Source organism: Macrosteles quadrilineatus, unplaced genomic scaffold (assembly GCF_028750875.1).
Source record: "Macrosteles quadrilineatus isolate MER2022 unplaced genomic scaffold, UCM_ALF_1.0 Scaffold_3__2_contigs__length_128488019, whole genome shotgun sequence".
NCBI lineage: Eukaryota > Metazoa > Arthropoda > Insecta > Hemiptera > Cicadellidae > Macrosteles > Macrosteles quadrilineatus.
Genome location: NW_026542596.1, coordinates 10,180,356 through 10,195,448, shown reverse-complemented (window position 1 = coordinate 10,195,448; position 15,093 = coordinate 10,180,356). Strand labels below are relative to the sequence as shown.

The window sequence follows — 15,093 nt, the reverse complement described above, 5'->3', positions numbered from 1 at the left end:
ATATTCTGATCGAGATATAAATTAACAATATTAAATTGTTTAAGGTGTACAAATTTCTATTTTTTCATATTTTTCTGGAGGAGGGCCCCCGAACCCGCTTTCTGGGGGAAATATTCTATAGCCCCGCAAAATCAAGAGCCTAGAGCCTGCACCACAAGTGGACCATATAAGGGCCTATATTTTTAAAATTTTACCCTAGGTATGGTGTAGATTCTATGTGAATTACACATCTGATCAGACATTAAACTTCTTGTGTTTGCAATGTTTAATCATTTATCTTCATTTTTGCATTTGTCTGAATCCTTACACAATACCTAGAAATATTTTCTTCTCTTCATGTATTGTCCCAATCACTTCCTTTGGTGTATATCTCTATCTTGGTCAGTCTGTACATTGACTTATATCATTGTAATCCAGACTTTGTAAGCTCTATAAGAAATGTTACCTACTCTTTAGCACCCCATTTACACGAGACCAGTAGAGCTGGTAGGTTACGTAGCAGGTTACCTGCCTCTAATGTATTTCCAGTTACCTGAGACAGGTATCCTGCCCACCAACTGACTCTGAGTGTATGCGGCTTTCGAGACAGCGCTTTTGACACTCAGCAACCATCTTTTCAGGTCAACCAACTTTGTGATCAGATTTAGTATTTGGTGGCGGTGGAAGACTAGCTGACAAAGGTTCAGCTACTTTGTCATGCGATTGAAATTAAGTAATACTCCTTCTGACAATCTCTTAATACCCCCGCCGCAGCAAACCTGCAGACTAAGCGAATTTCCATTAACCTTATTGGATTTACACTAAAATGCCTCCATAAAAATAGAACATTTATTTCCTATTTAAATAGAACGAGGTGTTAGCCCGTCCTACGTACGGGAATTCAGTAGTCAGTTAAAACCGTGTACAATTCAGATCAGCTAGTATACACATATAAAGACAAAGTTTCTTGCAGTTTGAATGTGAAAAATCATCTTGTAAACATATGTTGTGTGACAAAATATGTTTTATTCCATCATAGGCCTATACGATAGGTATGCATTTCAAATCCGATAATTTTACAATAAAACAGCAATTCTGCAATTTTTACGATGTGAAAAGCGTTGAAGTGAGATTGGCAGACGATTCGCACAGACGCACACTGATTATAAGTAGCCTACAGTAGAGAGAGTAATAGTCAATTCCAATTGAGAAGTGTATAGTTGTGTAGACCTAGTCAACGATACCACCTTCCATAGCATACCTGCCTCTTCCATAATTATTATCCCCACAACACAACTACTATACACAATTTCCAGTAGGTCTGAATAGAAACGACCTAAAATAAAACGATACTATCCAATAAAATTCACAGTACACATAATTTAACTTTGGTGTCCTAACATCAAAACTAATCGTCACACCTATCCTTTATATAAATTTCACTGCATTAATTGCTAAATAAATAAGTGTAAACAAAGAAAAGTAAAAACAATAACAGTTTGTTTTGAAACAGCTGTTTGGTTCAAATAACATTCATTTGGTCACATGTAGCAGGAATATAAAAAGTAAACACGCTAGTAAAGCTAATGACGTAATTGTCAATGTTTATTATCCATACCATTATCAGTTCTATCCTTGATAATTACCCACCCTCATTGAATAAATGTACATCATAATTTCCCATATTAGTTAATTTAAACTACAATATATTCATAGTTGATTAATAATTCATAGTTAGATATATTATTTATTATTTATATAGATATATATTAGCGCTGATATAGGCACCCCCAAGCGTAACCACAACTGAACACGATTTCATAAAAGGCTGGTTTGTCTAATTACAGTATCCTAGGTCAATGTTGACGTCGTGTTCAATCTATGTCATCCATCTGTTTATCTTTGTACGTATAAAACCCGGCAGAGGTTGTGGTGGTAATTTAAAATCGTGATTTCTGGGAACCGGAGTTTTGCCAACGGGTGTCAGGTAGATGGGGGGATGTCTTCGACCACCTCTTGGTGCGGAGATTTGCCAACGGTGGTGGTGAGAGAAAGAGTGTGACGGAGGGAGGGAGAGCGATTGTCAGGGTTGTCTACGCTTGGCAGTTATGCGCTTGTCGCAGTGGGTTAGGTTAGGTTAGGTTAAAAATTCAACACATTTCCTTTCACGGTCAGAGGTGCATAACTCCATTACTTTAAACACAGTCAGCATCCTGCCTGGTTTGGCCATCCTCACGGTCACGTGTAATCTCTCTCTCTCCCCCTCCCCCTCTCGCGCAGCCCACAACCGTTGGCAAAACTCCGCAGTATGTGGAATTCATGGATGGGGACCCTTTCTACCTGATACCCGTTGGCAAAACTCCTACACTCGTGATTCCTGATTATTCTTGATCTTTTTTTATGACATCAATATTTCCGGGCCTAATCCAAACAAAGTTAAAGCAGACAAACATGAATTGTAAACAAAAAGCTACAATGAAGAATTTAAAACATGTAAACATTGTTATTTTTCTATTCTTTCCTTGATAAGTGGAGCAGTAAAATAATTTGCATTTCTCCTTTTTTATTAAGACTCGTGTACAGAGCCTCGATTTGTACTGTGGTTTAATTAATTTTGGTCTATAGTATTTTAAACTGTGTTCTACTAATCTTACTTATTACAATGACAAAATAAGAGTAAATAAAATAACCTCATAGTTCCATCTATATATATACAATCCAATGTATGTTTGTTTGTATGTTTGTCCTTTATGGACTCCGAAACCGCTCGACAGATTGTAATGAAACTTTCAGGCATTATTAAGCATTATTCAATGATGGTTTGTGTAAAGTTTGGTGCAGATCCGTCAAAAGGGCTCCGCCTAGTGTTTGGTATCGATATCCGATATATCGGAAATATCGATATTTTGGTTCCGATATATCGATATTTTTATATCGATATTAGACTTCCGATATTATCGGGATATCGATATTTTACTTTGATATTATCGTTAGAATTGATTTTAGCAATTTTTCAAAGAATAATGCAAGAATGAATACAGTTTAATCTTTTCTGAACTTGTTTAGCAGTTATTAAATATTATTAATAACAAATTTATTTGTACACACAAACTATTTCATGTACCTATCTAGTTAAAAATATATTTTTAATCTGGTTGCCTCTGCCTGCATTTGAATAGTGAGTTGGCACGGTTGGCAGAAGTGGAGTGCCAAAATGACGTGACGGCAGTGAAAACCAATCAAAACCATTAAATTCTCATTTGTTGTATTTTTTTTGTACACAAGCCTAAAAAAATATAAATTGTAAACAATTTAACGTCATATGTGTGCAGCTAACTGTTCATGGTGGTACTTTCCTGTTAAAGGGAACATTCATTATTATCGATTATTTCTTTTTGAATATCGATATTTTATTTTTCTATCCGATATATTGATTATAACAAATTAAAACATATCAGCTGACAACTTCGATAAGGATAGGCTAAATAAATATTGTTCAGTATTAACAAAGGTACTTTCCTGCTAAAGGGACATTTTTATATCAATGATTTCTTTTGATGACATATCGATATTTTTTTTTACCAAACCGTCTGTATATATTCCTTTGTTTTAATATCTTCAAACGCATTTAAAAACAAATTAAGAACTAACCTTGTTTAGGCAAAAATAATAGCCTATATCTGGATTAGGAAAATAAACTATTCAACCTAACAAAACCAAAACCAACCAAACTTACTGTAGGCTAAGTTACCATTTCAAAATTCCGTTTGATTACAGAAAATGCATATGGGGAATAATTTAGGCTAGCAAACAAAATTTTGAAATAATACAGCAAGCTTTATTGGTTGGTTAGAATAGGTAGTTTAGAATAGTTTCATTTCAATTTTTTTTTTTTTTTTATTGTTTGTTAAGGTAATTTCCTGTTAAAGGGATGCATTGCGATAGCATTCCAATTCCATTAATTTTTAACGATATTTTTCCGATATATCGATATTTTTGGTCTGATATTATCGGAATATCGATATTGAGGCTCCGATATTATCGTCGATATAAATATCGATATTTTCTTTCGATATCCCAACACTAGTCCGCCCCAGTGGCTCTGGAGTTTCCCATGTTAACCTTATGAGTACTCATATTTTAATGGAATTAAAGAAAATTAACAGCTGGTTTAACTAAGCAATTTGATTCTGTGATGTTCAATAGCATTAAAAGTTAATAAGTTTACCAACAGGGTGCAGCACAATTATATTTTTTAAATTTATGACAACAGCTAATTTGCAACCAAAAGGTGAGTGAGCGTAGCGAACGAACTTCAACCTGAAGGCAAGTGAGCACAGCGAACGAACTTCAACCAGGATCTTGAAAATGAACAAGCATTTGACATAAAAGCATAGGACAGGACGACGTCTGTCGGGCCAGCTAGTAGTTTATATTTAACCAGCTGTTAGTTAAAACAAATTATATTTCTCTAAAACAAATCGAAGATTACAAAGATTGCTTTAAAAAATAATTTGAACATCGTAGTATTTTACTATGTATATTTAATTAATCTGTCATCCTCTTACAGAAGAATGGAATGTAATAATGATTAGCATTACACATAGTATAAATAAGTCAACCCTAAGTATGTCTTTACATATTTATCCAAATGCTGAATTTGTGACACAAAAGCTGAATGTTTACAGCTGTTATGTTAAGCAAATTATTTTATGCCAAAAGCTAGTTTAGAATCTTAGCGTCGGCTGCTAGACTTTTTAAAAATTAAAACTTAATTTATAAAAAACTGGGACCCTAAACTAAAATTATGGCTTCGACATTCCCTAGTTCTTAAAATTATCTTTCTTTCAACACAAAAATCATGAAAATCCGTCGAGTGGTTGATTCAGAATCGTGAAATAAAAAAACACTGTTTCGTTTTAATATTATAGATTAGTTTAACGAGTACTTAGGTTTGCTGCAATAGGGAGGGTAAAAAAGATTTTTTTAATAAAATGAAAATAGTTTAGTAAGAAATAAAAGTATAATCCAAAATCTATCAAAATATGTTCATAAACAAGCAAACTACAACAGTTGACTTATTCTCCATAAGAATAACATGGGAATTTTAAAATTACAAGTTTTTTGAATTTTCTCCGTAACAATTAGGCGCATAGTAACGCTTCAATATACTAAATTATTTGTTTTTTAAGCTCTACAAAATGTTTGAAAGGAAATTGTGAAATTTTGTTTTTTTAGGGTCAAAAATGGGAAAAACCTATTTTTACCCTATAAAACCCCCCATAAACCCCCGTTCCCATAGTCCGATCATGCTGGTTCGCAACTCATTCAAGTTTATCCCGCCTTACACCTTCAAACCAAATTTTATCAAAATCGGAAAAAAATTACTCAAGTTATCGTGCGGATGGACACATATAGGGCCTATATATATATAAAAATTTGAACAAATGGTGTTTTTGGCCTCTGGGGACATCAAAATGAAAAAGTAAATCGGTCCCGGGCTTAGGTCTTACTATGAGACCTACGGTAATAGCTACTTCCCTATAGGGAAATTCGCTAATAAAAACAGACATGGCTTTCTAGAATGTTACCCACCATCAAACAGAAGATTGGATATATCAGTTTCTCCAAAATCATTCAGCAAGCAACAATTCTTCAGGCTACATATAAATCCTCACCTGGCTTGACCATATGGAAAAAATGGCTGGCATTGAGCATGTTTCTAGACTTTACCATTAATGCTACTTTGAACAGGAATTCGGGTTAAATTTCATCCGTGGAATGGTGATGTTAGGCATGAACAATTACTTTGCTAAGCCTGATTGGTAATAATATTCAACAAGTAATCGCCAGTTCAATCCCGACCAAAGTAAGTAGCATTTTGATGGTTCTGGACCCAGTTGTACATTGTTGTTGAGTATTGGGGCATTGGACTATTTGTAATTGATTCTAACTAAACAATTAGCTGATCTTGGTAACAAGGATATCACATGATTCATTCAACACCCCTCCTAAGTCTTAGTACTTTCCAATAAGTTCACTAGTCATCCTAGACACGTCATTAGTTTAGTATCAGCTGTCCCGTATGCCGGTACCACTGTCTATCGTTGTCTGTGTATCTGTGCAATACCTGTCATGGCTGTTTCTCCCCACGAGTTCAGAATTATAAATGACTAAATACTTGCTCTTCACTTCATCTTGTCATGTGTGGTAAGCCTACCCCATTTTAATCAGGTTTTAAGTAGAGTTGTTTGTACTTCTAATGTTTAGTGATATGTTTTTATAGGGATGGTCAAGTCTCGAAATTTCGGGAAATTTTCAGGAAATTTTAAATCTCGTTACACGAGACAAGATTTCTTTTTGGCTGAGATTTTTATCGAGACAAGAATAAAAAAAAATAAAAAATAAAAAACGCCTGCAGATAGTCAATGCAATACCCGCAATACAGGAGCGTGTTGTAGTTGCGTTTCCTTTGCGAAGGCGTTCTTATTTAATTAATTCTTTAAATGTAAATATTACTTTAATAACATTTGAGAAGTTTTGTTAAGTGTAAGCAGTGTGAGGAATGTTTTATTACTATAAAAAGTCAAAACAAGTAATTATTTAAAAAAAATTAACATTGCTTTTATTTTATGATTTATTTTATTTTAGGATAAGTTGAACTCTATCCTATCTGATATAACTATGTTTCCTAATCGTAGGCATTTTTAATAAGTTAGGCGTGATTAATAAAAAAATGTTATGCTGATGTTTTTTAATAAAAGATTGTAAATATTCTTGCCTATTATCATTATTTTTGTATTTAAACAGTCATCTAACAATGTTACAAAATCAGGTAAAAATGTTGAACGTGCATTTCCCGTTGTGTATGAGAAGGGAAATCCCGTCTCGATCTCGTCTCGAAATTTTATGAGAAATAAAAAATCTCGTCTCGTCTCGTCTCGAACTAAAAATCCAATCTCGTCCATCCTTTTCCTAGTTTTTAATATAAATAACAACACCCACTTGGAGGATAAGAAAATGTTTTGGCGTGTCACCTGATAGTAAAATCTAGTGGCTAAGGAAGTGTTAAGACAAGGTAACTTACTAATATTAGTAAAATTATTTCAGTTTGAAAGTTTTTTGTCTAATATCAAGACTCAGCAGACACAGGATGATTGATTGCAACGTATAGGACTCACCTCTCCTTGTTGTGTATCTCCCTGACCAGGAAGGGGTCGACGGAGGGAATGGGCCGCTCTCCCAGCAGTCTCTGTTGGTCCAGGTCACCCTGCATCTGACTGAACACTGAGTCTGTCTCCAGCTGGCTCGTCAAGTCTATTACTGACGACTCCTCTTCTGTGAAAAACCATGACATTATAACTACAATCATTAACATTAATGACTAGGCAGTACACTCTCTCTTACCCAACCATCATGGAATAGTCAAATAGCAAATAAACGGTATCAGCATTCTGACACCTACTTTCTCCCATGAGTTTGTCAACATTTGTCAACAACCTTTATCATGTGTAAGCGGTGAGAGTAAATATACGGAAATGGGATTTGTACTATTTTGTTCAAGAACTATAACACACTAAATTTGTATCAAAATCTTTAGGGTCATTTTTTGGAAAATCCGATTTTTCCGTTATATTATGGGGTTTTATGGGAAAATCCCTATAAAAAAATCAAAATTTCTAAAAAATGAAAAACAAATATCAAAATTGTAAGGACCATAACATACTATGTTAAACCAAGACCGGATTTTTTTTCGATAATCCTATTTTTCGTTATTTTATGGGTTTTTTATGGTAAAATAACATAATTTATAATAACTTTTGAACCGTAATTTTTACAGAAATGGGATTTGTACCATTTTGTTCAGAATTTAAAGGGCTACAACATACTAAATTTATATCAAAATCGTTCGGGCCATTTTTGAGAATATCCGATTTTTCCGTTTTTTATGGGTTTTTATGGGAAAATCTCCATTAAAAATCAAAATTTCAAAAAAATGAAAATACGCCTGGAGATACCATGGATTAGAACCTACATACCAAATTTCATCGAAATCGGACCACAGGTGTAGTCCCTAGCTCTGTACACATCCAGACACACACACACAGACATCACTTCGAAAACCACTTTTTTGGGTCCAGGGGGGGCCAAAATGAATATATCCACTCAAAACTCAAACTCAAAAATTTTGACGAAAATAATACTTTCTCCATATACGGTATAGGGGGAGAAAGTAAAAGGTCAGTTAAAAAGGTGACAATATAAACATGTAGAGTACTAAAGTCAATGATTTTTCTGCTTTACCGTTTTACAGACACAACTGTACCTCCATGGACATGATTACACTACAGTATACATTACTGCAATAAGGATGGGAATGCAAGTCTAGATTTATAGAAAAACTCTGTTATAACCAGTTTTAAAACTCGATGTGGATAAACCAAGCAATATTTTTGCACTCTCAGAGACCCTAAGGGCAGTTAATAGAGAGTGAGTTCAGAAAGCCTACTGTGAATCATATAACACACAAAAGATTATTATTATTTTACAAATTACTCAAGTCATCTTATTTTGAACCATATCTCTCAGTAAACCAACATAACTAGTGTACATGTTGCTCGAATTTGAGCAATTGCTAAGTATTAAAGGCGTTATTTTAAAACAAATAACAGTCATAATTTCTGATGACTTATAGTCTCCATTATGTCGAACAATTTTTTGGTTATGTTTTGATTTTGTGCAAATAAAAACTGGTTTAAAAAAATGAAACGTCAATCTTTTCAACTAATCTAATAAATCCTTATAGCACATGTATCCAATTTTGGTATGACCATCTGTTTCAAATATTAGTGTCAATTTCAAAGTATTCATCCGTTCAAATGTAAACAAACATTTTCTCCCTAAGAATAACATGGGAACTTTGAAGGCCACTGGGGCAGAGCCTTGATGGAATTCCAAAGTTTTTTTGTTTAATTGCAAAACTACATACTAAGACCTTTTTAATGACACCTTGGACATGGTGATCGGTAGCACTACCGCCATAGATGAAGTAATATAGTTAAATTTATTACTAATATATTTTAAGAGTATTATATGGGTACAGACAATATATGTAGCAGACGTCTCAACTGCTTCTGTAAAATCTACATCACTAATAATGGTTAGACTTGCTGTTTGGAGGGAAAAACAAACAATTACTTTCCATTGTACAAATTTAAATCTACTAGTACTGTATTTCTATTGAAACAGAGAACATTACGATATAATTAATTTGCATAACTCGAAGTAGTTATGAGTCCGACATCATTCTGTATTGAGCAAGACAACAAACAGTGACATCAACCTCATTACAGTATGTTACCAAAACATAAGGGTAAAACAATCGGTACTTGGTGTATGAAATACTACAAAAGTAGGTCAATACATGAGTTCTTTATTAGTTTATCAAAATAAACAGATAACGCTTGCTTTTTAAGATAAAAATACAAAATTAAAGCAAACAACAAGTTAAAAAAGATAAACAAAACACATTATTTATTACATCATATTGGTATAAACTCTTTACCAAACTTTATTGGGGAAAAATAATAGCTCACACTCAAAATCCTAAGCTCTATGATTCAACTTTGATCTGTCCTAACAATCTTTTAACATTAAGACAAAAACATCACTATCACAAAACAGAACAATAAGCTGATCTTTTAAAACAATATAACTAAATAGTTTTTAGTAGATGGATTTCTCCAATAAAGAAAATTTTGTTATATAAAGAGACGTTTCCTTTTTTCCAAACCTTCAGATTAAGATAAGTCAATACAACCATGTCACACACTAACCAAAACCATCAGTGATTTGAACCCGACTACTGAAATAGAAGTTCTACTCTAAAAACTGGAACATTCAAGCTTCATGTAAAACCAGTAACACCACGATAACTATCTAGTAATCAAGTTCACAGAACAACATAGGGAAGACCGTTTGGCCAAAGTTATTGTGTTCGGTTCTGACATTCTCAGGCTAGATACAAGTGATTACTTTCCACTTTAGTTATTGTAGTAAGACACAATGAGTACCTAACATACAGTCCCCAAGGTCAAGGGCAAATGGGTTACAATAGGGGCTCTATTGCAACATACAAAATCATGGTTGGTAAATAATTATTGGTACATATAACTGTGTATGTGGGCATAGGCCTGAAAAGTTTTGGGCGTAAAAAAATCCATTCCCAATAGAAATATTCAAAAAAATCAATATTATGGATAAGTATTTTTTTTAGGTTCCGGTAGCCTCTCACAAATTAAATGGTATACATCCTTTAAAGGGAGCATGAAAGTGTTTATTCTTTCCTCTCTTTCTTTTGTTCTTACTATTACCAAACCTAATATTGCATTCTTATCAGCTTCGTAATGGATGAAGATACACATTAATGGAGTTGATAACTAACTATGACAAATCCTGATAAGGTCACAAGTGGTGGTTCAAACACATGGTTTATAAAGGTTGACACTCGTATAGACCTATGTGAGGTTTAATTTTTTTAAAATTACAAACCTCTACAGTTTAATGAAAGACAGCATTGCTTTGCTTACAATTTTCAATATAAATCTAAGAGAATTGCTTTTGAATGTTACACAGCTTTGTACGGTATAAGGTGTAGCTCATAAAATATTCATAAAACAAATAAATTAGGCCTTCTAGTGTCAATTTCAAAGTATTCATCCGTTCAAATGTAAACAAACATTTTCTCCCTAAGAATAACATGGGAACTTTGAAGGCCACTGGGGCAGAGCCCTGATGGAATTCCAGAGTTTTTTTATTTGACGGCAAAACTACATGCTAAGACCTTTCTAACGACACCTTGGACACGGTGATTGGTAGCACCACCGCTCCAAAACAATTATGACAAAAGATGCCTAGCGTATTAAAAATATAGATGAGTTTATTTGTGTATCAAATAAAAATGATTCAATGTATTGAAGTCTTTGCACATCTAATTCTTGGAATGTAAATGTTTTCAAAACTAGTTTGAATACTTTGAAAATCATACAAAGAGATGGAGAAGAGAAGACAAACAAGCATCGAATGTGGGCAAACATTACTGCAGATGTTTTCAAGGTTTTGCTGACTAAAACTTGCATGACTCAATACAAAATGTCTGAAAGGCTTTGAAGTATCTTTAATAAGGCAAAATTGATTTACATTTCCAAAATAAAAGTGATATCCAGGGCTGAGCAAAAATTAAATAACAACTGAGGTTTAAAATAAATTTTTACAAAAAAGATTCGTAGGGAGCAAAAGTACTGTAAAAACTAAAAAACAAAAGTAACTTCATTATTTTTTTCATTACCACAAACAATTTTTGATAAAAATCCTTTTCACTAAACTTTTTTTTAAGAAAACTAACGATATATTATTAGTTAGGCAATTTGAACGAAAAGTGTTTTTGGCCCGTAGGGACATCAAAATGAAAAAGTATATCGATCCCGGCTCCAGGACTAACCGTGCCACCTACGGTAATAGCTACTTCCCTATAGGGAAATTCGCTTAAACCTATTCCAGTTATGCAAGGGCCAATTTCTAAACACCCAAAAACATGAAAAAATAATCAATCCCATAACGATTTTAGTATGAATATGTACAAAAATCGAAAGATATCCAATTCATACAAATATATGCCAATCAAACTATATGACAAATATCCAAACAAAAAAAATCATGGTTATAAATATTAACAGTTAACAATACCCCTTCAAACCATAAAACGTAGGACTCATAACGTACACACACGCCTAAACTAGACATACACTGGCACTGGAGTGAATCCAATGAAAAAAAAAACTTTAAATAATAAAATCCATTCCATCCAATTTATCCGGCTCAAAAGACCATTTTCTACGGATATGTGAAAAATACTCAATCGATCTCACAACTGCTTTTGTAACCATTGAACAACACTCAAAAGGCAACGGAAATATTAAGATACAAAAATAAATACACTAACAATTATCAAACAAGCACCATAACTGATACACACCGTGGGACATGGGACCAACACTCATAGACAACAACACTAGACTGAGACTGACTGATCCCTGGAGTGGACCTATCACAAGTGGGAGGTTCAAGGTTATGACTCACTTCCTGGTGGTCCACTCCCTCCAGTCAGCGGAGATCAGTTAGAGGTAAACAAACAGGTAAGTGCCAGCCGTCTGTTAGCTGTAGCAGTTTACATAAACTATATGTGCAAATTTTACATAGAATATTAGTTTTTTTATAGATGAAAAGACAAACTTGTTTAAGTGGATGTGGAGGAAACAGTTGAATTTCAACTTTTTATAATAGCATAGAATAATAAACATATTGGTATAAAATATTTTGTAGTAAAAGTAATTAATGCAAAAGAGGTCAAAATTATAAATAAATAAATATGCCTATATTTTAGAGCTTCTTTAAGTAAATAAACGGTATCAGCAACCTGACACATACTTTCTCCCATAAGGTTGTAAACAACCTCTATCATGGGTAAGCTGTGGGTGGGAGTAACTATGATATTCTATAGGGATAAATCACAAAAGTTGCAATAACTTTTGAGCTGTAAGTGTTACAGCAATGGGGGGTTGCACTATTTCTGTTTAGAATTTTAAGGACAATAACACATTAATTTTAATAAAACCCGGCATTTTTCCTAAATCTCATATTTTGTTGTTTTATGGGGTTTTTATGGGAAATAACATAATTTATTTTGAACGGTACCTCTTACGGAAATGGGATCTGTATCATTTTCTTAAAAATTTTAAAGACCATAACATACTAATTTTAATCAAAACCGGCCTTTTTTCTAAAATTAAATTTTTTGTTTTTATGGGAAAATGACATTTAAAAATAACTTTGAAACCTTAATTTTTACTGAAATGAAATTTTTACCATTGTTCAAAATTTAAAGGACTGTAACATACTAAATATTTATCAAAATCGTTCAGGCCGTTTTTGAGAAAATCTGATTTTTCCGTTATTTTATGGGTTTTTATGGTAAAATCAACATTAAAAATAAAAATTTTGAAAAAATGAAAAACCGCCAAGAGATATAATGGATTATACTACATACGTACAAAATTTCATCAAAATCGGGCGACAGGTGTGGTCTGTAGCTCTGTAGGCATCCACACACACGCACACACACACAGACATCTTTTTGAAAACCACTTTTTTGGGTTCAGGGGGACCCAAAACGGATATATCTACTCAAAAATCAAACTCGAAAATTTTGACAAAACCAATACTTTCTCCATATACTATGTATAGGGGGAAAAAGTGACCCGAAACGGATATATCCACTCAAAACTCAAACTCAAAAATTTTGACGAAAAAAATACTTTCTCCATATACTATACCTAGGGGAAAAAGTAAAAATCATCTTTGAGGTCATTATAGCCTAAGAACTGAAGCAACATTTAACTTCATATAAAATGAGTTGGCATTCAAGTGTTGTGAAGTTTAATTGCAGGCTATAGATTTATTTAAACTGCAATTAGGGCAAATGACTCAGCAAAAACAGCTTTGTTACGAGGCCCACATAATTCTTGACCTGCTAATATAGAGTTGAATGAACCCGATAGATCAGCCCACATTTTTCACTGTATGATACTAGAGCAACAATAAAAATGTGTGCAGGAAAACATAAAGAAGAGTAAAAGACAAAACTTTTCATTACTGAGTATTGATACAAGCACAATAGACCATGCATGGTCTATAGTCTGTATGGACTACTACTACAACCCAATAGTTAATGACAAAACTAAATCAGAATAATTGAGAAAAGTGTAAGAAACTAAAAACTTATCAATATTCTACAAGTCTTTTTTGAGGATATTTACAAAAGGAGGATTGTTTAGATATTTTATCAAACAAGTTTCATGATTACATTCATACCTACACATTTACTTCCAATGTGCCTACTTAAAATAAACAAATAAATATGAATCCATATTGTCTATTACAGACAATATTGTTTACTTCAATGAATTCAGTGAGTTGTTCTGAAACAACTTTTTCGATTAATTTTGAGACTGACAGAAGAAGCGAGCTTGGATCATAGTTCCCTGGATCGGTTCAGTCCGCTTTTTTAAAGAAGAGTTTTACTTTAGCTGCTTTGCAGTTTTCGAGGGGAAACCCACTAATGTCCTCCACTTGGACCTTTTCATATTACCTGTTTTTATTTTATTTTTAACTAATGGACAGCTAATGTCAAAGTGATACTTTAATGTTTCCCTAAAGCTATTATAAATCTCATTAATATCATTTGCCAAGTACACAGAGTTCCAGTCTTCATATATTTTTTATTTTATTCTAAAAATTAATTCTCTGAGATTTTCTGTGGTTATGCTTCTCTTTTCTATCGTGTTTTGAATTGAATTGTGTTTATTAAAATTATCTGAATTGACATTTATTTAAATGGAAATGGCACGGTGATCAGAAATATGTGGTTTAACTGTTGGAGCATGTAGTGGTCTAAAATTTGCGAGGAAATTGTCTATGCATGTGCTCAAGGTCTCTGTAATCCTGGTAGGCTCTGTTATATTTGTTCTCAGGTTAAAACTTTCTATTTCATTAATGAATCTATGATATTTATTGCCTTTCTTTAATAAATCTATGTTGAAGTCTGATCCAACAATTATATGCCTGTCTAATGTTTGCCTGACAAATAACTGTTTGTCAACTCTAAATTACTACTTAATCTTCAATAAAATTTTCTTGAGCATGCTTTATAAAATTAAAATTTTTGTAGCACAAGTAGACACACTTCATTTACACAAAGAAACAACGTTACTAACAGCAAACAAAACAAACAAGTTATGGAAAATAAATCTTTATGTTTTGATTGAACACAAATTAGTTTTTTTCTGCCTATTAATTTGTTGGCTCCTAAATTACCATGTAACATACAACACAATTTCCTTGAACACACTACAAATAAAAAAAGGCTAAAGAATATTCAACTGCACTTACAATATTTCAGCATCAACAATACTCCAGGGCTACAGGGAAAAATCAACACTATTTAGAGATGCTCGTCAACTAAGGCAAGAGCACTAAGAAGGCCAGGGAGTTATAAAA

General features: G+C 33.2%; 1 protein-coding gene across 2 annotated transcripts in view; it reads right to left on the bottom strand.

The window, feature by feature from the left end:
- LOC128988612 (protein GDAP2 homolog) overlaps window positions 1–15,093 on the bottom strand; it is a 75,790-nt gene that overhangs the window by 28,830 nt on the left and 31,867 nt on the right. For both annotated transcript variants that reach the window (XM_054410065.1, XM_054410064.1), the window contains one exon: window positions 7,161–7,317. In XM_054410065.1, coding sequence (XP_054266040.1) covers window positions 7,161–7,317 — 157 coding nt within the window. The remainder of the gene's footprint in view (window positions 1–7,160; window positions 7,318–15,093) is intronic.